Source organism: Nipponia nippon, unplaced genomic scaffold (assembly GCF_047370975.1).
Source record: "Nipponia nippon isolate SJK-2023a ecotype South Korea unplaced genomic scaffold, ASM4737097v1 scaffold_4, whole genome shotgun sequence".
Lineage (NCBI taxonomy): Eukaryota > Metazoa > Chordata > Aves > Pelecaniformes > Threskiornithidae > Nipponia > Nipponia nippon.
The window spans coordinates 76,376,546-76,399,795 of record NW_028262358.1 but is presented as its reverse complement, the minus strand read 5'-3'; the positions used below and the strand labels follow the sequence as shown (position 1 = coordinate 76,399,795).

Below are 23,250 nucleotides of genomic sequence, written 5' to 3'. Positions count from 1 at the left end.
GCTGCTGACCGTTAGTGATATGCTTAATCATGTTAAACTTCTGCCTCAGGGGAATGAAGGGAAATACTGAGGCGCAATGTTCGAGGAATCCTGGCTTCCTTTCTCCACCAAAATTACTGTTTGTTTTTCTCATCCTCTCAGAGACATAACACAAAACTCACAGCCTTATTAACTAGAAGAACTAACAGAAGTAGCTGTCTTATAGTACTGTTACATGTTCACTAATTCTTGCAAGTAAATATACAATCGGTTGCTATTTTAACAAATGTATAGCTATCGTGATTTGCAGAGTTATGAATGAGAATGATACATGGCTTCATGCAACTTTGTTAGTAATTAGGGTGTGGAATCACCTTCACTGGTAATTTTCCTAAATGTTTCTGTGTACGTATCTAATTTTGTGAAACCCATTTTGTAGGTGTCCTGCTGGTTTCTCATGTGTACTGTATCTTCTGTCCATCATGAGGTGTTGGTAGAGCACAAAAGCTTTAGCTTAGTTGTAGCCTTCAGACATTATGGGGAATATAGGTGTTATTAATAACCTGTCATGGTCTTCGTGGGGAATTTTGGTGAAGTCTCAGTCAGGTGTCTGTATTCTCTTATTTATTCCTCCTGTTGGTTGTAGGTGCTGTACTGCCTTTTTATAAGGCTTCCTAATATTAATGAAAAAGAGTTATTATACATTATACAGTTTAAGTGTTAACATTTTCAATGACCATGTTGGGCAGTTGGATAGTTTCCAGAGAAGAGAACTTTATGCTGCATAAAATGTAGAGATAAATAAGATATAAAATGCTGCTTTGCCGTTTGTTTTTATAATTTGTCTTTTCTTTGAGTGCCTTTTGTTACATAACATGCTAATATTTTTTTTTTAATTCAGTTGTATTTTTAGCAACTTTGTGTAAGTTTACATATTAATTTTTTTTTTTTTTTGCCTTAGGGATGACCCTTTTTCTGGCTTTGGAAAAGGGAGTGTATCTGATAGAATTGCTAGAAGATGAAGTGTTCCACAGTACACTGAATAAGAATGATACTAACTTTGTAAACTCAAATAGCATGTTTTTAGTTCACATTGGGTTTTTCCCCTCTGCCAAATACTTGGGACTTAGCAGTTGCATAGTTTTGGCCTTATAATCATACCAATGTATACCCAGCATTACAAATCCTTTTTTATATCCTTACTTTAAAATAGATGCTGGTCTTATTTCTTCTGCTAAAATCAGTTATATGTCGCTAGAGATTTAAGTCATCTTTCACTCCCTGCCTTTTTGCGACTTTCTCAGGATGTTCCTTTCTTCCTTAAGAATGTATTGAATTTTCATACAGCAAAAGAAGAGAAATCAATTTCAGCTCTCCTTTTCCGCCTTTTGTTCTTCCTCTCTCTAGTAACACTGAGTTTTATTTGCCAGACTAAAAGGCAAGCTGACATTGTTATTAAGACTAAGTAGCAAAATGGTACTGATTTCCTTTCTTTCAGATCTCTATAAAAATGGTCTTCAGAGAGCTAATTTTGTACCATTCATTGCTGTGCTGAAGGTAAGGAGAGTCACTTGTTAAATGCTTTTCAATTTCATCTGCTGTATTAATAAATTAGAGATTTGTAGAGAATTGCTTTGATACTAGTTTCCAGATAAGATTTATATGCTTTAACTGTTTGGGGCAAAAATAATTGACGGTAAGGCAAAAAGGAACTCTTCCTCTCTAGAATTAACATGTCTTGAAAGCTGGACACTTTTAGTATGACAAAAAGCCACCTTTTTGACTAAGGTGGCAGAATTGGTTTGTTTGAATAGGGCTTTTCTTACCGGTGTGTATGTGCCATGTAACACAGTATTCCTCTAACAGTTATACTGTGTTGTACTTGTGGACATCTTACATTTATTATGCTACAAAAACTTGGTGTTCCTTTGGTGTAAGGAAAGTAGTGTTCAGTGTGTACCCCTCAATTACCTTGTTTCTGGGGGGATCTTCCTCGTGTGTAAGTGGTTTCCTGAATGGGTATTTGTGAGGCTACACGTAATATTCAACAAGCAGCAGTTCTGAGGCAAGCTTCCTGGAGTCTGCATGTTGTGGTGTGGCAGGCCATAAACTATAATTGCTTCATTTAGATTAAAAAATGGAGCATCCTTTCTCGATGTGAATAATACAATCAATGCTTATTTTGCTGTTAAAAAAGAGCATATGCTGAACTCACGCTTTTTAAGTTCTGGGCAAGTTGCAGATATTTTTAATTCACAAGCTCTGATTGTATTGTTACGTTATTAAGGGCTAGCATACAGCTCCTGTGTCCTGCTATGCCTGGATTGACCTGACATGAAATGGAAATAACAGCACTTCCCTACCTCACAAAGTATCACTAGCATAAATACATAAATAATGTTAACTATACCAATATCTAAGATAAAAGAAAGGTAAAGTAGAATTTAGAGTAGGTTTGGCTTAGTGAGAAGAAACTTGGAATTGCTGAATAGATACATTGGTTGGATGTTTCTTTTAAGGTGGTCAGCAGTAAAGCAGTTGACAGTGCCTTTCAGTGGGGCATTTTGGAGTCGTAAGATTGCTTCATTGACTAAGCACCTTTGAAGATCCCATCTAATGTTGACATTTGAGCAATTACCAGGTTTCAAAGTTAATATGCCATTGACATCAATGTGGCACTCCTGTGTATCTCAGAATGGCTGTGTATAGTCACGGAGGTTACCAGTGAAAGTGGTTCTTACCTGGATGGCTTTAGAAAAGTAAGAAACATAAAAATAAATGAACGTCCACTTCTACTTCAGATTCTTGAAAAGGGTTTATTCTGTGGCTGACTGCGTTGGATGCAGGAGAAGGGCTGATCATAGAGCAGTTTCAAGAATAGTAGTAGTTTCACATGCATTTGCTTTTTGAAATGCAGCATCTGTGGCAAATCTTTCTCGTCTATATATCTTTCCTTGTTGACTCTTAGTTTTCTTCCTTGATAAATGTAAGCCTCTTTCATTTTGCTGATGACCAGACTTACAGAATATCTGTCGTGTATGCTTATTTGTAGTTTCCTTTTTTCTCTTTTTGGCTAGCTGAAGAAAAAAAATGAAATGTATTTTATGCATATAGAACACCTCATCAGCACTGGGAAAATAATCTGAATTTTTAGAAGGGACCTTGTGGATAGAATGCTGAGAGAAGCCCTGAAGGTGGATTGGTTTAGAGCTGTGACAGAGGATGGAGTAGTGCAAAAAGAAACAAGTAGCACAACCCAGACTAGAGGTAGACGACCATTACCATAATAATGAATGAAGGGAGAAAAAAGGTTTCATTCAACACTCTATTCACAAGGGCCTTTCTAAAATTCTGGATTACTTGTTGTTTTTTCCCCTACATCTGTGTTTTAAGACTGCTCTAAATATATCTGCCTTTAATGTGACTTTAATAAACGTTACTAATATAACATGATTCTTTCCCAAAAACATAATGCCTGAAAGGTGCATCCGAGGAAGCTTATCAACAAATGCTTCTCTGACCTTGGTTGGAAAAAGGAAGGGTAATGGCAAGGTATTAATAATAAAAAATTTCCAAATCTACATTTTGAATTCAACACATCAGAAGTAGGCATTAAAAAAAATCACACTGGAATGTATTTTAAAGTAAGATTTTAACAAGTGACCTTTACATTACAACGGCGTGGATAGAACTAAATTGATGCTCTGGCTGTGGTGGTTTGAGAAATGCAGATTTAGGCCTCCCCAATGTGTGTATAATCTGTGTCATGGCATTGGTGTTAATGGATGGAGTAGCTTCTGCCTCAGCTGTTTATAATTCCGTATGTGACTTTAGGAAATGTAAAGATGATATCTTCCAGGGTTTTGCATGGAAGTATAAAAGAAAAATATTACATTGGGTGCTTGCAAATGTTTGATTTACTGTCTTCTCTACCTTTACCTCACTCCAAGCTGTGTGTGTCTGTGGTGTGTAGTCTTCTAACCTGTTCCTTGGTGGTGGCTTTGACAACTTGGACTAACTCCGGTCTTCGTTTTCTCTGGCCTCAGAGCCTCCTGCAGGACTTTTGTTTGGAGTTTAGTGGGGGGTGAGTGGGTGGGTTGGTTTTGTTTGTTTCAGAAATTAACTTTTATGATCATAAATGTTAAAATAAGGCTTTAGCACTAAAAGTAGTTCAAGTTCAACACAGGAGCTTTGAATTCCTTTAAATATTCTTCGGAAGATGGGATGAATGGAAAGTATTGACAGTACATTTCTGTGAAGAGATGCTTCACTTGAAATAGATTCCAGGCTGTTTCCATTCCTCATAAATGGAACGCATAGTTCCTAGATAACCTGGTAACTGTTACACAAAAATCTTTCCCCATCCTCAAATGATCGAATGAAATGGTTTCTTTCCCTGGATCTAGAATTACCCATGTTCATCCTTGATTTTGTTGTTGTTTTTTATTTTCTTCAGACTATGTAATTCCAGTATCTGTATTTGGGTTCATATTTCTTACAAACCAATTTCTGTGGAATAAGCAAAAAGGTGAAACAGCGCGCTAGGGAAGATAGAGTTCTCTTGCAAAACTTGTCTGTATTGCCTTTTTAGGTGGTAGATTACTGGGGACAAGTGGTTGCTGAATGCCTGCAGCAGGAGGTGCAACTGATAGGTTCCACTTTTTAGGGCCACGTAAAAGCTCCAGGTCCTACAGGCGGTGGCCACATAAAAGGTCCAGGTCTGTGTAGTTGGGCAGGCCAGTAAGACTACTTGCAGCCCTTCCTGCCCTGTGTGTGTCCCCTGCCCAATTCTGAACCTATCCCAGTATTCTGATCTTTTGAAACCTTAAATAGTTTGAGATCTAATTTTTCAGCGATTCTTTAATCCTGTAACTTAAATGTTAGTTTTCATAAACAGGGGAAAACTGTCAATTGATCGGTTCATTGTTGTGACTAAAATTCTTTGGGACACGATATTCTTTATGGAAGGGCTTAGTTTCTGCAACAGATACGAGTGCTTCTTCAGTCCATGAAATTTTACAAAGATAGAGCTTTACAGAGATAAGAAGCATTAGGAAGGAAAATCTTTTAATTCTATAATTGCAATTAGATTCAGTCCCTTCTGATTGAGCTTTTAATCTTGCAGCATCTCTTACTGAGCATTTCAAAGTGCATGGAAGTCCTTAGTGATCCGCACCCCCCCCCCCACCCCCCGGCGGTTCTTGAAACGAAAAACATTCATTGCTCACAGTTATTTTGTCAAATGCTTAGAGCAGAAATACTCCACAAATTGTTAATCTAAGCCAATAAGAAATATAAAAAAATTCTAAACATTTTAAAACTGGTTTACAAATAAAGCTATGTATCTCTTACAACTTGATGTAAGATCTGAAGCGAGGCTCTTAAAAAAAAAAAAAAGGCGGGGGGGAGAAAGCATGCTTTATTTTACTGGTTTGGCAGTCATTTTAGCAACATTTTCATTTTTGCAGACATTTAATGAAGACATTTACATCAAGCCTTAACTGTTCTGGAATCCTAATTCTAATTCAGTGACTAGTTCAATGCGTAATTCTTCAGACAAACAGGAAGGAAAGCTCCTCAGATAGTTTGTTGTGTATAATCTATAATTTAAATGAGCAGTTCTTGCTTTCCAAAGGTTTCCTGGAACCATAGCGTGACGTTTTAAAAAGTCAAGCAAAGTCAAAATATCAAATATGTAACTTTTGCATTTTGTCAGGTTTTCTTCATGCAGTAGACCTGCACTGCACTAAACTCTAGCTGAAAGTCAAGAGGTTTTAGGGCCTTTCATAGCCTGAGTATACCTTTAAAAGGTACAGTTTTAAAATTATGTTTGGCTTTGGCTACCTGCATTTTGCTTTAACTAAAGGGAAAGAATCAACCAGAAACCTGTTGTCAGTAGGACATGAAATTACTATAAGCTTCCTATAGTGAACTTTTTTCGTCTGCTGCTATTAGGGACCAAATAATTATTTATTTTAAAACTACTTGGTTAAAATGACTCTTAACTGTAAGCATTGTACACTCCTCTCAAATAGGAAGCAATGTATTTTTATAAGTGGTATTGTTCACTGTCTTTCTCGAAATTGGTTAATGATCATTTATTGACATTGTTGCCTACTTCAGTTGGTTTTAATTAAAATACACCCTTTCTTTCAAAGCAAGAAATGGAGGAATTTAGAAGTATTTTCACTTTTCAATAACTTAGTTTGAATATGTGAAAAATACTTGTTTAAGACATTTAGAGCTGTCCCTAAGGAAATTGTGGGAGTTAGTTTTGTACAAAGGCATTTGGTAGATATAAAATGTCTTTGATGGTGCACTCAGCTTTTGTCCAACCACCTGTGTGAGAAATGCAGGGATTTGTTGACTGACGGATCTGCCTCTTTCCCCCCCTCCCAAAAAAAGTCATCTCCTTGATGAAATTGAGTTGTCAGTTTGTTCCAGTCTAATGGTGTGATAGCCCAGCAGCTTTCAGGATGTTGAATAGTTAAAACCTGCTTTTGAGGTCAGTGTCAGCCACTCTGACCCCTGTGAACTGTCACCTGAGTCAGAATTGCAGGGATTACGCCTTTGATATTGTGATGGCTTCGCCTATCAATTGACTTTTTCATTACTGAAGATGTTGGGCCTTTTGTTTCCCTTCTTAGTATGTAACCAAGCAAACTCCTAAGTAGAAGGAGCATTTGTTCTTGTTCTCTCTCTCTCTGCAAGTAATAGAAGTACTCATCTTTTGTGAAGTGTACCTAATTAAACATAGAAAAAATGAAAAATAGAAAATATAGCACGATTGCAAGTATTTTTGTGCTGAACATCGGTATAATTTCTGGGTAATTTTAGTTTGACAAATTTGTAAGACTGTCAGCTAACAAAATGTTGTATAACGAAAGCAAGGTGTCAGATTAGAAGTTAGCAGCCCTTTCTGCATTCAGCCTTCTAAGCCTGTGCGTGTGTTAAATTTAAACACAAGGATTATTTGAATTTTGTAGTTCAGAACACTTAACTGTTACAATATTTTATAATGTATCTATTGCTTTAGTGTGTTCTCTGGATACTAAGCTGTTCAGTTTGTTTACCTTCTGCGTCTGTTTTACACCCGTATACTTGCTCCTTTTATTTAGATGCAGATCAAAACTTTATCTAAGGATAAAATAGTTGCTACTGTAGCTCAGTGTCGGGCTCCCTGCCTTCTCGCTTCCTTTAATTGTCAGGATTTCCTGAGCTCTTGCTTGGTTTGTTTACACCTTGATTAAAATGAGTAAATCAAAGCATATCATAGATATGGAATAGTTGATTCCTGCTGTATCAGGGTAAATTAGTCTAATTACACGTGGCAGTTTTATTTGCTTGTGATGTAATGTGAAATGAGGTCCTGCCTCCCCCCAAAAAGCCCGAGCCAATTAATAAAGCTTTTAAGCTCTTTGTCACAGGCCACCGTGGAGGTCTACAGAGAAGAACTTTAATCCAATAAACATTTCATTTGGATCATGAAAAGAAAGCATGAGGAGAAGCCCCTACAAGAGAGGGTGTTACCAGCAATTCTAGCCATGAAGAGATGTGAGGAATTTGCCAAATTAACCAAGAGGCCTTCATATTTAACACATAAATGTGTCAAAACTAATAATAGAATAATTTAATTTGAGTTGAACCTTATATTGTTAAAATTCTAAGAAGCCACAACTGTTTTCTTCAAAGACTTTACTGTTGAGTTGGATGGACAGGGCAAGGGGAGGTTGTGAGAAACCCAGATAGCAAATAACACTGGCCGAAGCTGGTGGAAAGAAAAAAGAAAAAAAAAAAAGGAATAGATAATTAGGTGTAATTAGCGTGTATGAATTGTTGTCTCCCTGCCCTTGGCTTGAATAAATTTCAGAGAAAAAAAACCCTAGTGGTGAAAACGCTTTGATGTAAGAAGAGTCATTGTGGTTTGGCAGCATAAAGGCAGTGTTTTATACTTCTTACATAATGGTTGTGATACAGAAAGAGTGAATGGACCCTGCACCCCCCAGCCTGCTTTACAGCAAGGACTTTTGGATTCCCTTGAAACAAAATGCATCAGAAGTTTTCAGTTGTTGGTAATGAGGTAGTGGACCTCATCAGAGCTAAGTGTAAGCCATCTTTAGCCTTTGTTTAGATCTTAATCGCATTTTTTTTTTTATTCTGGGAAATCCAGTTTCGTAAATCAATACTACTTTTTTTTTTTTTTTTCTCTTTTCCTGCCTGCCAACAGTTCTGGCAGGAGCAAAGGCTAATACTGGGAAAAGAAATACAAATCAAATTTTAAAAAGAAAAACAACAGCAAAAAAGAAATCTAGGCAAATAACTTTACCCAGGGTATAATTCCAATGAGGTACACGTATTAGGGGTGAATTTGACCCTTAGCTTACGAAACATCATGTTATAAATTCAGAGTGAACTCTTGGCATTTGTTTTTCACAGAACACCACAGCTTGTTTATTAGGAGATTGAAAGTTACAGTCACTATTGGTTCTTCAGCAAAACTGAATGTTACACAGTGGTTTGTGGGTTGGTTTTGGGTTGTTTGTTTGGGGTTTTTTTTGTTTATTTATACTTATTCTGCAAGGAAGATTTTTTTCCTAAGTGATGTGAAATGGGGAGAGCTGTTCAGTGTAATTCTTATGGCATGGAAGTTTACTCTGCCATTCTTCTACTCCCTGACTGGAAAAAGGAGAGGCTACTTGTCTCCTGCCCAGCACAGCCACATCTGTACCTCCTGAATTCTTTCACTTTTGTCTGAATATCTGAAATACTATTCACAGAACAGTACATTTTAAGAGTCTCTGTCTTTATTCATGCACCATTATTTTACAAGTTAATTGTCTATTTTTCCTCTTCTTAGGGGGTAGCTGATGTGTAGCTAGACATTAAAATAAGTTATTGAAAAGTTGTACAATAGATCGTATGTTCCTTGTGGTAGCAAGAATAGTGGGGTTTCTTAGTTGTTAAAGTTTTGAAGGCTGTAATGTAAACTTGTGCAACTTCCATTGAATTAATTTTACCTCTAATTTCTCTCTGCTAAACTCTTCAGTTTAAATGTTCTTGTCACAAGTGTAAGAAACAGATTAATTATAAAAAAAATATATATGTGGCAGTATTTAACTTCCCAGATCTTTGTGCTCTAGGTCCATTTAAAAATAAATCCCAAATAAAATATTTGTCACCCAAAATTAACCTGAGCGTGATTAGTTTCATTGATCTGGCACAGTATACTTGCATGACATTTTGAAAGTTTTCCTCAAAATTTTTGTGTGTAGGTTTTTTGGGTTTGGGGCTTTTCTTGTTGCAGTGTTTAAAATTGGAACAAGCATTAAGCGTCTAAGGCTATTGTAGCAACTTCCCTTATTTCGTTATTGCAGGTAATGAATAATATGGGGGAAAAGACTGTAAAAAAACTTTAGTTAACCCCTTAAAGCATTGCACTATTTTGTAGAACAAATAGCCTTTTGTACTTGAAGTTGATTTGATCTGTGAAAGGCAACACCTGAATATCATGCAAGACTAAGTAATTATGCCTGATTGTAAGGGTTTTTTTCAGGTATAGGTCACAGGAAATTCAGTTAGGGTAGAGTATGCACAAAGCTAAGAAATATGCAGATTTTCTGTTGTAAGATTGTGTAAAAATTATTTACAGTTAATACTTGCATAAAGGTTAGAAAGGTTGATGAAGTGATATTTAGTTTTGCTTTACTATTCACTGCGTGTCAGAATGTAATTATGACTGATTCATGAAACTGTCTTAGCAATGAACCATCTTTATTAAAATGCTGATCAAGACAAGAGCTGACAGTAATAAAGAATAGAACATTTTAGTCTTGTTGCTTTTGAATGATTGCTAATTACCCCAGAGGTCATGTATAGTGCTTTTGAGGATTCATTGACATTTTCTTTAAAGTCTACTGTTTCAACAACATCTGAACAGGGAGACAAAAACTGTATGCACACCCAGCAATGCTTGGACCAAGTTTTTATCCACCGCTAAATACCTGATGATTCCCTTTCTCCTTTCCCTCCCCCTGAGTACATCTTGATCCCGTGGTTCGGTGTAGCCGAAAGTTAGGAGTGTTAGAAACTTGATTTACTCTTTTTTTTTTTTTTTTTTAAACAAAGCCAATTTTAAGCATGGATAAATGGAGCAGCCCTTTGAAGGTCCTGCACCTGTACCACGCTTGCTTGTGACTAATGGTCTGGTTGATCTCCTTTTAGAGGTGCACCAGAGAGGAAACACTGCACTTAACTTCGTACGCTTCTCTCAGCAGGCTGTGGACAGACCTGCCCAGCTTGTGAGTTCCAGTTGGACTGCTTTCACATTCTGAAACGTGCTGGTGATTGTCACTTGCTGATGACTTTGAGAGTACGCCTAAGTTAAAACCTGTGGGTATGCTTTGTAGGTCAGAAATAATTTTTTCATGACACACTGCATTTTTACTTGAGAGGATTCTTGTTCTACCACAGTTATGAGTCATTTGGGAAAATGTCAATTGTAATGGTATCCTTTGGACGAAGAAATCTTTTCTTAAAACCGCTTAGGAAAGAATTCTAAGAAAGAAGAAATAATATTCTACTTGATAATCTACCACTACATGGAGTTAAATAATGAAAAATAGAAATGGTTAAGTCTAGTGAGCTCTGTTTACCTGAGGAACTCCTCCTCTGTTGCTGGCTGAGGGTTCTCATCACGTGTCTACACGTTGTGTGATGCGAGAGAATTTTTCTCTCTTAGGCTGGATGTAAATGCATGAGAAGAATTATTGACAATGAATAGTCTCACTATTTTCTGATAGGGAAGGAGTATTAGTGATCCTGTGTATTGTTAATGGAGGCCAAATCAGCAAATCAGCAGGACAGGTGTGGGGTGCTTTTAGTGGGGTGGGGTTGTTGTTGGTTTTGTTGGGGGGTTTTTTTGTTTTTTTGGTTTTTTTTTGTTTTTGATAAAGACTAATAGAAAGAGTTAGATGCTGAGGATGCATTTGAAAAGGGAAGATGATACCTACATGGAAATTATGGTACCTTTTGCTTAGAAAGAATGGTTAGAAGTCACATGTCTCAGGTAGGCATGGCTTGGTTATTAATAGTAGGTGTTCTAATGTGCTTGTTAAGCACTACACCAGAGGCCAAGAGTATTAACTGTGGAGCTTTGCATGTCTGAGGATAGGACTATACTCTTCTTTGCTCATATGGAAAGTGTTTTTGCTACTGCAGATGCAGTGCTACTGCTGCGTTGGCAGGTGTCTGGTTTGACCCGAGCGTGAAAGGCTGAGGAAACTCGGTGAGTGTGGGAATTAAGGTAATAATCATCCCAAGGTGAAGAACTCTTACATCTCTGTCCCGCTACACCCTCTCTGGAGGTCCTCAGATAGAGTTCGTCTGATCCTGTGGGCCAACAGGATGATTTGTTTGATTTTGTATGTTGGTTGTTTTTTTTTTTTTTAATGCCATTAAAAGTCAGAGCAGAGAATGACAATTGGGTTGACTTATGGTGGTCTTCAATAAGGTTAAGAGATATCTACTCATCTGTATTATCAAGGGTCGTGAGCCGATCACAACATTTGAACTCACAGGGACGCATTGTATTTAGTACAGTGGACTACAAGGCCATCTGTTAGCATTTCAGGGGGTTTCGTGACACATGGGAAACACACGTCTTGAGAACTTGCAGGTTATCCAGTTAACTTTGACTGCCTTTTGAAATTTTCTGAAACCTTTATTCCTCTACTTAACAATCTATCATGCCATGTGCTTTAATTTCTTGAGCAGTTAAACATTTACCGTTCTTGATTGCAGCAACAAAGGAATATTAGAGGTGCTTACAGGAAGAAAAAAGTGTTTATATTAGTGTATATTTAATAATTTCCTACAGTAGGCATACTGAAAGTCTAATTTTATCTATTCTGTCTGAAGATTGTCGTTTTAGGTGTTCTGTCTCGAGTTGAGCCTTGGGGCTTTGTCTTTTTTCCTTCTGGAATAAAAAGTTTTTCTGCCACTTCAGTGGAAATGAGTGCATGATCATGCTGTATTTTTAACTTACTAATTGCGTTTTCAATTCTGTAATTGTATTTGTTCTTTGTATACATAAATACATAAATGACTTCAAAATAAATTGTATGACTAATTAATTTTATGCATTTGAATTGAATAGGGTAAGTCAGACTTGAAATATCTCAATAGAATAGAAAATCTGTTGGAAACTGTAGATGGTTCCACAAGGACAGACTAGACTAACTGTAGCTTCAATTTTAAGTATTTATTTCAAAAGAAAAGTAGAAGTTTAGCCCAAGTAAATGAAATTGGGAAGTTTAAATCTCCATCTTAAAAAATGGAAACCAATAGTTACAATCGTGGCTTTGACAATTAAGTACTAACAATCTGAGCGCTCTGGTTAGTTCTTTAGCTGTTGATTAGGATTCCGTGGTGGTGATTAGTGAGTGTGAGGATGCAATCACATCTGCAGGGTTTAATCAGTCCAGTGCTGGAGAAGTTAGTCCAGAGACAGAGAGAGAAACTAAACTTCTGTATGAAATCCTAGTAGGGTTTTCCCACATGTTGCAAAAAGATTAAGGGTAAAAAGTAGAGGAGCCTACCATTTATTTTATCCACACACACACACACCCCCCCCCGCCCTGGAGTTTGCAGGGTTTATAAATGATGGTATTGGTTTTCTAGTTCCGTGATGCAGGAGTATAATGTCACTGACACCTGTGAGAGGGAGAGAAGATGCATGGTGGTACTCATATATGCACCCTCTCTGAGGTTCAGTATTTCATTCTTACGGTTTTGAGCAGTATTTGTTTTTCCATACTGTGCAATCATGTATCTGGTTTTCATTCTTGTAAATCTAGTATTTTAAGTGTTCAGCTTGGACATATACAATATTTTGGTGTGCTTTATTTTCTTCTATTATACATCGTGATTATATGCTGTCGTCTTAACATTTAAAGCATTTCTCTTGAAAAAATTATTTACAAATATGAACATTTTGTCCTCTGCGCTCCTGTAAAGCAGATAAGTGAATGTTTACATGTGTAGAAACAAAGAACCACGGTGGGTACCCTTGTCTACAAAGCAAACCCCAAAAGGAAAAACTTTTGGATCTCTGCTCAGTGCGTAGCTTCTCTGTGACCTTTCTGACTCTGCCTTTGAGTAAAGGTGACCATATGCTGAATCCTCCTTTAGAACCGTCTCCACTGGTACATTCTTAACTCGGAGGAGAAGTGCTGTTGTTACTGCCTGGCGATGCAAGAGCTGCTCCCATTGCCGCCCTTCCGTTCCCTGGTACTGCTCTAACACCCTTTCTCTTCTCTACTGCCTAGAGCTCAGTTTGTGTAAACAGCGTTGACCACACCAGCGCATGTTTGTATGCTGTTTTGTTGGCATTAATTTCTTCCACGTTGTCATTTAATGATCGGTTTCTTTATTCATACTTCTGTTTGATTTTTTTTTTGTTATGGTATTTTTCCAGTAGCACCTATAGATCTGTACTCTACTGTCATAAATTCATGTAAGGAGAAGGTTGTTCCTACCCTACAAAGCTTATGATCTAACAACAGCAATCATGTTTTAAAGGAATGCTTTCTGGGAGCATGTTGCTATGCAGATTATAATGTGTTGTTTTAATGGCAGGGGCCATCCATTTTATGTATATTTATAGTGCCTAACAGAATAGGTGTGAATGAGCTTTGAATGGTCTCAGTAAAAATAATTAATGATGAACAGTGGTAGATACTTACTCATGTGAACCTGTAGAAGGGTTGGGAAATTCTTGTGGCTGTTTTAATTTTATTTACAGCACAGGCTCTAAATGGCTGGATTGCCTTCCCAAACAGAGCATCAGTCTGGAGAGGAAAAAAAAAAAAAAAGAGGTCCAAGTTAGTGGTTCTTGAGACAGAAATGGATGAAAAATATGCTAGAGATTCAAAGTAAAATATAAACCAGAATTTGACTGAGAATGCTGGTTTGAAAAATAGGAGACAGAACTGCATTTGAAAGATAGGACAGAATTAAGCTAAAAAAAACCCCAAACCAAACCTGGCAATTAAAGAGGAACATCCAAGGAGTAAGATAGCAAAATGCCAAATGTTTTCCAAAGGACTAAGTATCTCTCTGTTCCCCTTAACTGGCCCCTACTTCTATGCCTACATTGTGTTCTAGAAAACTGTTGTACATCAACTCTGTTTTTCCATTTTGTTGATGTTCGGTTCAGTTGACTTTTGCCTCCTAAGGAAGCAAAAAATCAGTAGGACTATAATAACTATTTTGTATATCTCCGAATAGGATGCTGCTATTGCTTTTCTGGCTGAAAGGTCCTATAGCCCAGAATATCTCTCAGATATTTTTTTAAATAAACTATGTAATGATATATCACATTAGAATCAATAGTAGTACATTATTGTAGACATACAAGACAAGGTTCATAGGGAAAAGAAATCTTTCACTTAAGTAACTGTTTGTAGCTTAAAAAGGGCGCAAAAACATAAATAAGCTTTTGAGCACGCAAGCTCTTCTTAACTAGTGTCACTAATGATAGCGATTTTTCCTGAATAGTGATAATACTAATTGTTTTGAAGAAAGAGAAAAGGGAAGACAGAAGAAATGCGTCTACTTCGTAGCTGTATCGGTAGTATTTACATGTACAGTTCTTACTTCCAGAATTAATTCACCATAACGTTAAATCATGAAGTCATAAAAGACTGTCAGTGCATTTAAGGAGTGGTAAGTCTGTAAGCAGAACACAAGTAGACTAAAATACTATGGCACCAACTGCTGATCTATAGTCAGCAAGTCGCAGTGACCTGCATAATCCAGCCCAGTGTCGGTCTGTATCTGAGCGCACAGAGTGTCTGCTGTACCCAGCAGTCATTAGCAGCTAAGGCACAAGCACCGCTGTAAATATCAGCACAATAAATTTACACCAGCTACAGTGTTCAGGTGCACACTGTTTTCTTTCAGTCATACCATAACCATGCCACATTCTTAAGTATATGTAGTTCTGCTTTTACTCTTCACTCTATATGCAACACAACACCCTGAGAGGGTGGTGGAGTTTGTAAACCCATCCTGATGGCCAAAGAGATGAGGCTGAATTAATGCAAAATTTCCTATCTGTTGTTTCCAGGAAAAAAGCGTTACTTAAATACCCAAGTATCTAAAGTTAATCTAAATAATTTCATAGTCCGCATAGCTGTAGTAGTGTGTTTGGGTTTTTTTCCCCTACTAACACGAAGAAAATAATACTTGAGCTCATCTACTACTTTGGAAAAATAAAACATTAGGCAGCAAGATGCTGAGCATCAGTGCCTGGCAAAGAAAAGCGAAGTATACCAGCTTTGCTGTGAAATTTCAGGAATCTTCCTTCTAGCCTTGACTGCCAGACTGATGCTGAAGAAAAGCTTAAACATCCTCCCTCCCTTGTGCATATTATTACATGCCTCTGGAACTTTTTTCTTATGCTCTGTTATTCTCTTCCTTTGTAAGCTTTCACAAAAAGAAAGGGAATAGATTATAATAATATTGTAGCACCAATGCTATTGTGTTTGCAGTAGCCTTAGCCCAAGATAATGATTTGATTAGCATGGCTTTTTCACTTACCGGAATTAAAGATACATGGATTTTCCTGGGATTCTGTGCTTTCAGGGTGATTTTTTTCACCTTTCTTCAGCTGTGTATCTTTGCAGAGAAGTTAGAGGTTTAAAATAGGTATAGAGCCTTCAGTAATAGCCAAGGGCAAAAAATAAGTGCAATGAGTCATCACAGTCACTCCTGCAGATATTTGTAATCTGTAAGTCCTATGCAACGCATTTGTGCAAAAGGGCCATTGTTCCTTAAATCACTGATGATAGTTCTTCTAAAATTTAAGGGTTTTTTTTCCTGCAAGTGGTTGCAGTAAATGAAATTTGACATTTCCAATTTTGATATTTGAATGGCCTCAAGGAGGCTTTGAAAAATGTGACACACAGAATATGAAATGCTTAATGAGAGTATTAAAGATAAAATAATGGTTCATAGTGCAGTGAAGAAGCAGAGTAATTTAGTGGATTCTAGCAATCCAAAGAATTTTGGTAGTGTTGAATTACCTACAAAAAAAAGTTTTGTTGCTTTAATTAAATTGTTGATAGAGGTATGTTTTCTAAAATATTAAAACTTTTCCTCCTTTTCTTTTATAGCTTCTTTTGCTTCTAGCTGTATAACACCCAGAAGTTGTGTATGTTGGCAGTAGTAGTAACAGATAAGCAGAGCTATTCCCTTTGCCAGAGGGTGTAAAATCTTGATCCCACTGAGGTTAGTGAGAATTTTGCTCTCAGCCTCAGGCCTTGAATCAAAAAAAGCACCTTTTAATGCAGCTGGTTTTGAGTTTTCTGAGAGAAGCAATTATTATGACTGCTCAGGGACATCTATATCATACTTGGAATCTTACAGGTTGTTTAAAGGGGGAAAAAAAGAGCCTTTTCTGAGTCAATTCAGACATTACAAAAATGAAACAAAATCTTTTTGATATAGAGCTTTGTTTATTCCCCTTTATGCTTCAGTCCATTTTGCAGCAAGACTTGACGTGGTTCATTTGATTTTGAGTCAAAATTCATTTGATGTTTGACTCAAAATTTTTAATCTTCTTAGTAGAAGGAAAAGAAAAATTATTTTTAGCTTATAAAGTAGAAGTAGTTTCAGTTATCTCTGTTGCTAGAATTTGCTTGTGATCTGTTAAACTTTTATTGCTCCTAATTTTCTATTTCTAAATATATATTCTTTAATGTGAAAATAATTATTTTTACATCCCCCCCCCAACAAAGCACTACCCAGAGAGAATGAGTAATATCCACCCTCATTTCATTCCCCGTGCTTCCAATCTATATTAATTTTCTAGTTGATGGACTTTTGAAAACTGTTACTTTTTTGTTTTCAGTATGTGAATGATTTCCAGCTTATTTCTTTGCTTCGATAGTTGTAAAGGAGACTTCAATTTTGTGATCTTGATTTCAGTTTTGCAGATGATATTCATGCTGATGGTTTATCACAGCAGTGCGTCTTCTCTCTAACGCAGGCAATAATAAACATAGCTTTGGCCTGAGGAAAGCTATTCTTTTTTTTTTTTTTTTTTTTTTTGTCTCTGTAGAAATACTGCAGCACAGTCCAGCTTGATTCTGGAATAGACTATAGGAAACGAGTGCTTCCTGCTGCTGGAAAACTCTACTACCTGTAAGTTTATCTATGATACGGTATTTGCCCTCTTTTTCCTTCTTATTAGCCAATAATTTCCTAGTCAATGGGAAATGAAAAATGTAGAGTAGAATTAGCAGAGTGTGACTTTTCCTTTCTTTGCCTTCTGGTCCATTTTGTTCAGCAAACCGCCTTCCATTATGCCTTGATATTAACTTCATTAAACTACATTTTCAGTATCCACACTAGCATCATTTATAATGTGTGACTGAATAAAAACTAATTAGATTTTTTGGGGAGGTGTGGTGTTTGGAGAACTGAAGTGACAGATGGTTAGAAAGTAATGAATATCCTCTTGTAAGAGATTGCACAATTCTCTTATAATAGAAGAACATCCTTATTGTATTTAAGTAATTAAGTATTTATAGAAATCCAATGACAAGGATTCATTTAATGTTGGGTGTTTCCAGTGCTGTGGATTAAAAAAAAAACCCAACACCCTCCTATTTTGACAGATTGTTTCTTTTTATCATGACAAAATTTCTTTAGCACTTTATTCTATATTTGCAAATAAATATATTTAAAAATACATTCACAGTTGTGCTTATGGTTGCAGCATATATCTGCCTAATAGAAACATTCTCTCTTCTTTTTTTTTTTTTAAATGCTTTGAAACCTTTGCATTGCAGATATTTTTGTCTCATATTTGCTCTTATAATATTATTTAATCAATGACAACCTGAGCAAGGCAGACAACAGTAACTTAAAACGAGATTTATAACCATGTATCTTTCAACCCCACGTATAATATTGATTTAAATATCATGTTTCCATTAAGAAAGGTGCAATATTTTCATCGATGTGACAGATATTTGAAACTAAGTGTGTCTGTATCACTTCATGAAGTTAGAAGTTTTAGTTGTTTGTTTGGAAGGAGAAGTACTGCTTAGTAGAATTACAACAGGTAACTCTTTCTGCTTCTGGAAGGAAATGACGGAATTTTATGTATGGAAAACAGGTCAAATGCAGGTTCTGTATCTCTACTCAAGAAAAGTAACTCTTGTTTTATATTCTTGCCTGGCTCCACTTTCTTTTATGTTTTGCGGTGTCTGCTTGGAAGTACTGTTTGAAGCCGCCACCGTTACGTCAGAGTTGCTCATTGTGGCTTCTGTTCCGATGTCTACGTAGCTGTCCCTGCTGATGGCTCCACTTATTGTGCCTGTTGCACTCTGTGACTTTGATAATTGTGGAGAGCACCTACCATGTTCTTTTCTCAGTGTCCATACTCCGAAGTAAGGAAGAGCACGTATGTGGTTTCTAGCAGGTGATAGGCTAAACATGATGCCTATGGCATCAGCTCTTGAAGGAGAAGAAATACGAACAAGCCCTAGGAGTAGAACCCAGCCAAAGTATTTCATGGTGTTCTGCTGTAAAACTTGTGATCAAGTGAATGGCAGAGATTGGTGATAAGTCTGTCTCGTGTTCTCTCATTGGAAGGATGTTGGTTACCCCTAGAACTTGTGTAAATCATTAGGAAGCAGGGGGGAGATGGGGGCGGAAGTAAAAAATCCTGTAGCTGCCAATGGAAATAAGATACTTATTTCACTATCCTTTCTTTTTCTGAGGGAATCTCATCCATTCTTCTATTCAAACTTGTTCATTGGAGCTTTCAACCCTGCAGAACTAGCATAGTATGTGGGGATTTTTTTTGGTTTGTTTTAAAATCAGGTACTATATGGTATTTTGCTACAAATTTTTTGAAATTTATTTAGCAGTCTTGCCCCCAAAAGAAAATGTTCTTGTCCAACATGTTTACATTCCCCTATTAATGGTTCTTGTATCATCATCACATTTTTTTTAAAAATCCTCTTGATGCTTCATAATTTGTGTAGTCTTTTCTTCGTTTAAAATATGCAACTAAGGGTTGCTTAAAGCTATTTCATACTCATCTGAAAGCAATCAGTGTAAGACAATTACAAGATTCCTGATCAAAGCAACTTCCTTGATCTCAGTCTCAGGTGTCTATTTTCAGAACAAACTTTCTTGGCAATTATGTGCAGATATCCACCTAGGCATCACGTTTGGCTGTTTCTTCTTGTAGCCTTTACATCAAACTTTTTGATAGTTATATGCATACACATGTGCATACTCTCTGATATATATGCACTCTTTCCCCCCTTTTGTGGCTTTTTTTTTTATGGTTTTGTCTGTTCCTTTTCATTTGTCATTTTTTCAGAGGAAAGCAGCGTGCAAATACCAATGTTGAGAGAAACTTCTTTTTTTTTGAAGTTACAATTTCATGTAATGTCCTATTCAGAAAAGATTTTTTCAAAAAAAGTGTTTGAAATGGCACTTGCAGAAGTTTGTTTGTTTTTTTTTTCCTAAATTCTTTGTATCTACAAGGTTTGCTATCATTAAGCTTGAGCTAAAAAGTAGTTATTTCAGTTCTGCTATTAACATTTTTAAGGTGTTTAAGGCCTAATGAACAGGAAAGTAATTGTGTAACATGCCAATCGTCACTTGTCATTTAGAGGAGGTCTAGAACTGTGTGAAGCAATGCAACTAGAGTGCATCCCTGATCTATAAAAGTAGACTTCTCACACGAAATGAGGTCGTACAAACTTCAGTGATGCGTTCTATATCCTAGTTCTAGTTTATTGTCTACAGTAGCATTAATTTACTATTCTCAGCTTTCAAACTCGTCTAGAAATATTATCTATCTTCTTTAAGAATGAAACACAGAAAAGTCGGCCCTCTAACCCATTCAGTGACAAAAAATATTCTCTAACCGAAATGATTTATAATTCTCATGGCAACCAGAAGATGAATATACACTTTACTTCAGCTCCCAGCACAGATATTTTGCATTTTCACTGTCTGTGGTTGATCTTTTCCCAAATAGTATTGAGGACAGAGGGGGAAAACTGGTAAAATTACTAATGCAGAGATCATGCTGGTATTTTGAATTTCATAGTTTAATTTTGCAAATTGTTTGATCAATACAACCAGTTGACTTGATTTTTTTTTTTCCCCCCTCCTCCCCCCATAAAGCTGCTCAATATATAATTTCACAAAGTCCCCTCTCAGAAATTTCAAAGGATACTTCTTCAGGTGCTTGACTGCCTTGCCTTGTCTATTTGCTCTTGTTTTGCATGCAAGATAGAGCCAGAAGCCTTTTTTCTCATTGTGTACACATAGTGTTAATGGATCTGCTCTGCCTGTATTGCCTCATTACTGGAAACAGCTCAAAACACAGAAGTCTTTCAGTGTATGCAAATAAGGCAGAATCATCTACCTGAGAGTTAATATTCTCTACTTTTAAGTGTATTCTAAATCTAATGTTTGTATTTAGAGCATAACATCCTGTTCCCTTTTTTATGGGCAAAAAGCTAAGCAGGCTCAGGCAGCTGTTTGATGTTGGCTTCAAGTGTTATTAATTTCATATTCTATTATTCTTTTCACTGTAGCACAAGTGAAGCTGATGTGGAGGCTGTCATGGATAAGTTGTTTGATGAGCTGGCTCAGAAACAAAATGATTGTACGTAAGTTAATTTCTCTTGAAAGAGAATACATTTAGAACACAATGCCCAATCTCCACTGACCAATTAATAAGTTCCATTGCTGTATATGGGTTGATGCCACACTCAAGTGGCAGTCATTGTATCAGCATTTTGTCTAATTTATGTGTTGAATCATGTGCTATTATTCATCAAGCTATGCATTTCCTATCTGTAAGAGATGAATTTTATAGTAATTATCCAGAGAAGATTGAGTCTTTGTTCATGTTCCCATAGTAACTAGACCAAGGATTCTAAAAGTGCAAGGCAGAGAGCTGAGGCTGAATAAAGCGTGTGGAACCATTGCAGACTTCACGTTTGAAGAGCTGTGCGACAGAGTGAGTACCCAGTCAAATCTAGATCAGTTAACACTCAGACTTTTCACAGTTTAAAAAAAAAAAAAAAAAAAAAGGAAACACAAAAATGTGCTATTTTCCCAAGTCGTACTCAATTAAAAGGACTTTTTTTAACTTGGCAGAAAGATTTTGAATTTAACAGAAAAAAAAACTCCCCAAAAGAACAATAATAATTTTCTTTTTACTGATACAGTAAATTCACACTTAAGTGTATCACAAATTGTCTTCAGAAATCCTAATACAGTATGTGCCTAGGCTAACATAATTGCTGGAATATTAGTAGTCACAACATATCGATATGTAAGTAGCATTCAAATACTGTTTTTTAAAATCTAGGGTTTAAATTGATACTCAAGCAAAGCACTAGTAATCCTGGCACGACCAGAGTAAAGCTGTTGTTGCATGCCTTAGTTGTGACTAGCTGTGCAAGAGCTGTTTAGTCCCAGGCCTTCTCAAAATTTACCAAATTTTGCTAAATACTGCCAAATTTTCTGCTAAACATGTGGGGTGTGATTCCTGAAAAGCTCTCTTTGTATACAACCGCCAGTGGGTTTGAAGACAGTCCCCCAGAAGTGGCATTGTACTTCAGTGACCTCTCTGCTGACACCTGACATAATTGTTAAATGATCACAACTTAAACTGGGCCGATAGCACCTTTGATTCAGGATGCTGATCAGTCCTTTGGTTTTAACACGTTACGTTTTCACTTCCTTGTAGCTACCAAGTTAATAACTATTTGGACAGAAATTTCCCTGGTTACGTTTCAGACTGTAGGTTTTAGGCTTTGTTGGTTTTTAGTTTGACAAAACCAGTTAGCCATTTGTGAGAATGGAGGTACGTCATGGGTAGAACTGCTTGCTTTTCACTGAAAGTTTTGATACATTAAGAGGCACAATGAAGAAAAAGTATCAGGAAACTATGCTGTCAGCAGACACTTGTAAAATTCTTTAGTCCAGTAAATGCCTTGTGTACTTAAATGGGAAGATAAATTGCTTCTAAGGAGATGTGCTCTGGTAGCTCACGTGGCAGCGGCCACTACCTTGGGTCTGAAGGCTCTGATCCTGTTGAAGAATTATGTGAGGTTCAGACCATCTTGGCGTAACAGAGCTGAGGTGCTTGGTTTGCGCTCAGAACAAGTAAAGAGAATCCTTATGAAACGTTAAACATCATTTAACAGTATTGTTCTCACGCTGGTCACCCAGGACTTGGAAAGTATGGTGTCTCAATTCAGTTACCTTCTGCAGGTGTGTTACGATAGTCTCTAATGGAATAATCACATGCTTAAAACTGAAACAACATGGCAGGCAATAAATGCTTTTCTTTAACAGCTTCCTCAGTCGTCGCTCATTTTCTTTGCATATGCCTCCATTTGTTTCTACCTTTAGTTGTTACATACAGTTATTTATTTTGCCATGATTTTTCTCTTTGGATCACTGATGTACCTTCATAAATGTTAGATCAGTGTATTGGTAAGGTGGTATCACTGTGCTCACTTCATAGATAGAGAAGTATAGCCATGAACTTCAGAATTGTCCGTTAAATTTGGATGAATGGCTCGAGTTGCCTCTAATATGATTTTTTTTTTTTTTTTTTTTCATGAGTGTAAACTTTCATAGCAATAGTAAAAAATTCCCATTGGCATAAGCTGCATTTAAGGCCTTGCCTGCCCTGTTGCTCCATTTGCTGGCCTGGTTGCCTCTAAAATCTGCTAAAAGGCAAAAGAAAAATTCAGTTGTCAAACCATGAAACCATGTTTCTTTTTTTTTTTTTATGAACTCTCTTAACTCTTCAGTGGCTTTTTTTTTGGTGGCTTTTTTTTTTTTTTGGTGACTTTTTTTAACAGTCAGAATGAGAAGTCATTCCCACTGATGCCACAGAACAGGAAAAATAGGTAGAATCCAGAAGAGTGCACTGGTGGTTTGTAGCCAAAAAAACCCCCAAAGTCAGGAGACATTTCAACATGACAGGAAGTATAAAGTCATTCATACATATTCAAGTAAGCTGGCTAGTAGTGGGAACTATTTGTGGAGGGATAAAGCAGAAAGCTGAGGGAGACATAGCTACAACATATCTGGTACTGCTCGTGGTACCAAATGGTAGATAAGTTGACAGGCAACATGAGTGCAAATATTAAGAAAAAGGAAACTAGGAGGCTGAGAAAGATGTAATGAAAAGGAAGTTCCACAAAAGAA

General features: G+C 36.7%; 1 protein-coding gene across 5 annotated transcripts in view; it reads left to right on the top strand.

Moving 5' to 3' along the window:
• Positions 1-23,250, top strand: part of AFG1L (AFG1 like ATPase) — a 74,269-nt gene that overhangs the window by 33,393 nt on the left and 17,626 nt on the right. For 4 of the 5 annotated variants that reach the window (XM_087773556.1, XM_087773558.1, XM_087773559.1 and 1 more), the window contains 4 exons: positions 1,478-1,536; positions 17,102-17,184; positions 20,613-20,683; positions 20,940-21,040. In XM_087773556.1, coding sequence (XP_087629682.1) covers positions 1,478-1,536; positions 17,102-17,184; positions 20,613-20,683; positions 20,940-21,040 — 314 coding nt within the window. The remainder of the gene's footprint in view (positions 1-1,477; positions 1,537-17,101; positions 17,185-20,612; positions 20,684-20,939; positions 21,041-23,250) is intronic. The other variant, XM_087773560.1, reaches the window with a different exon arrangement.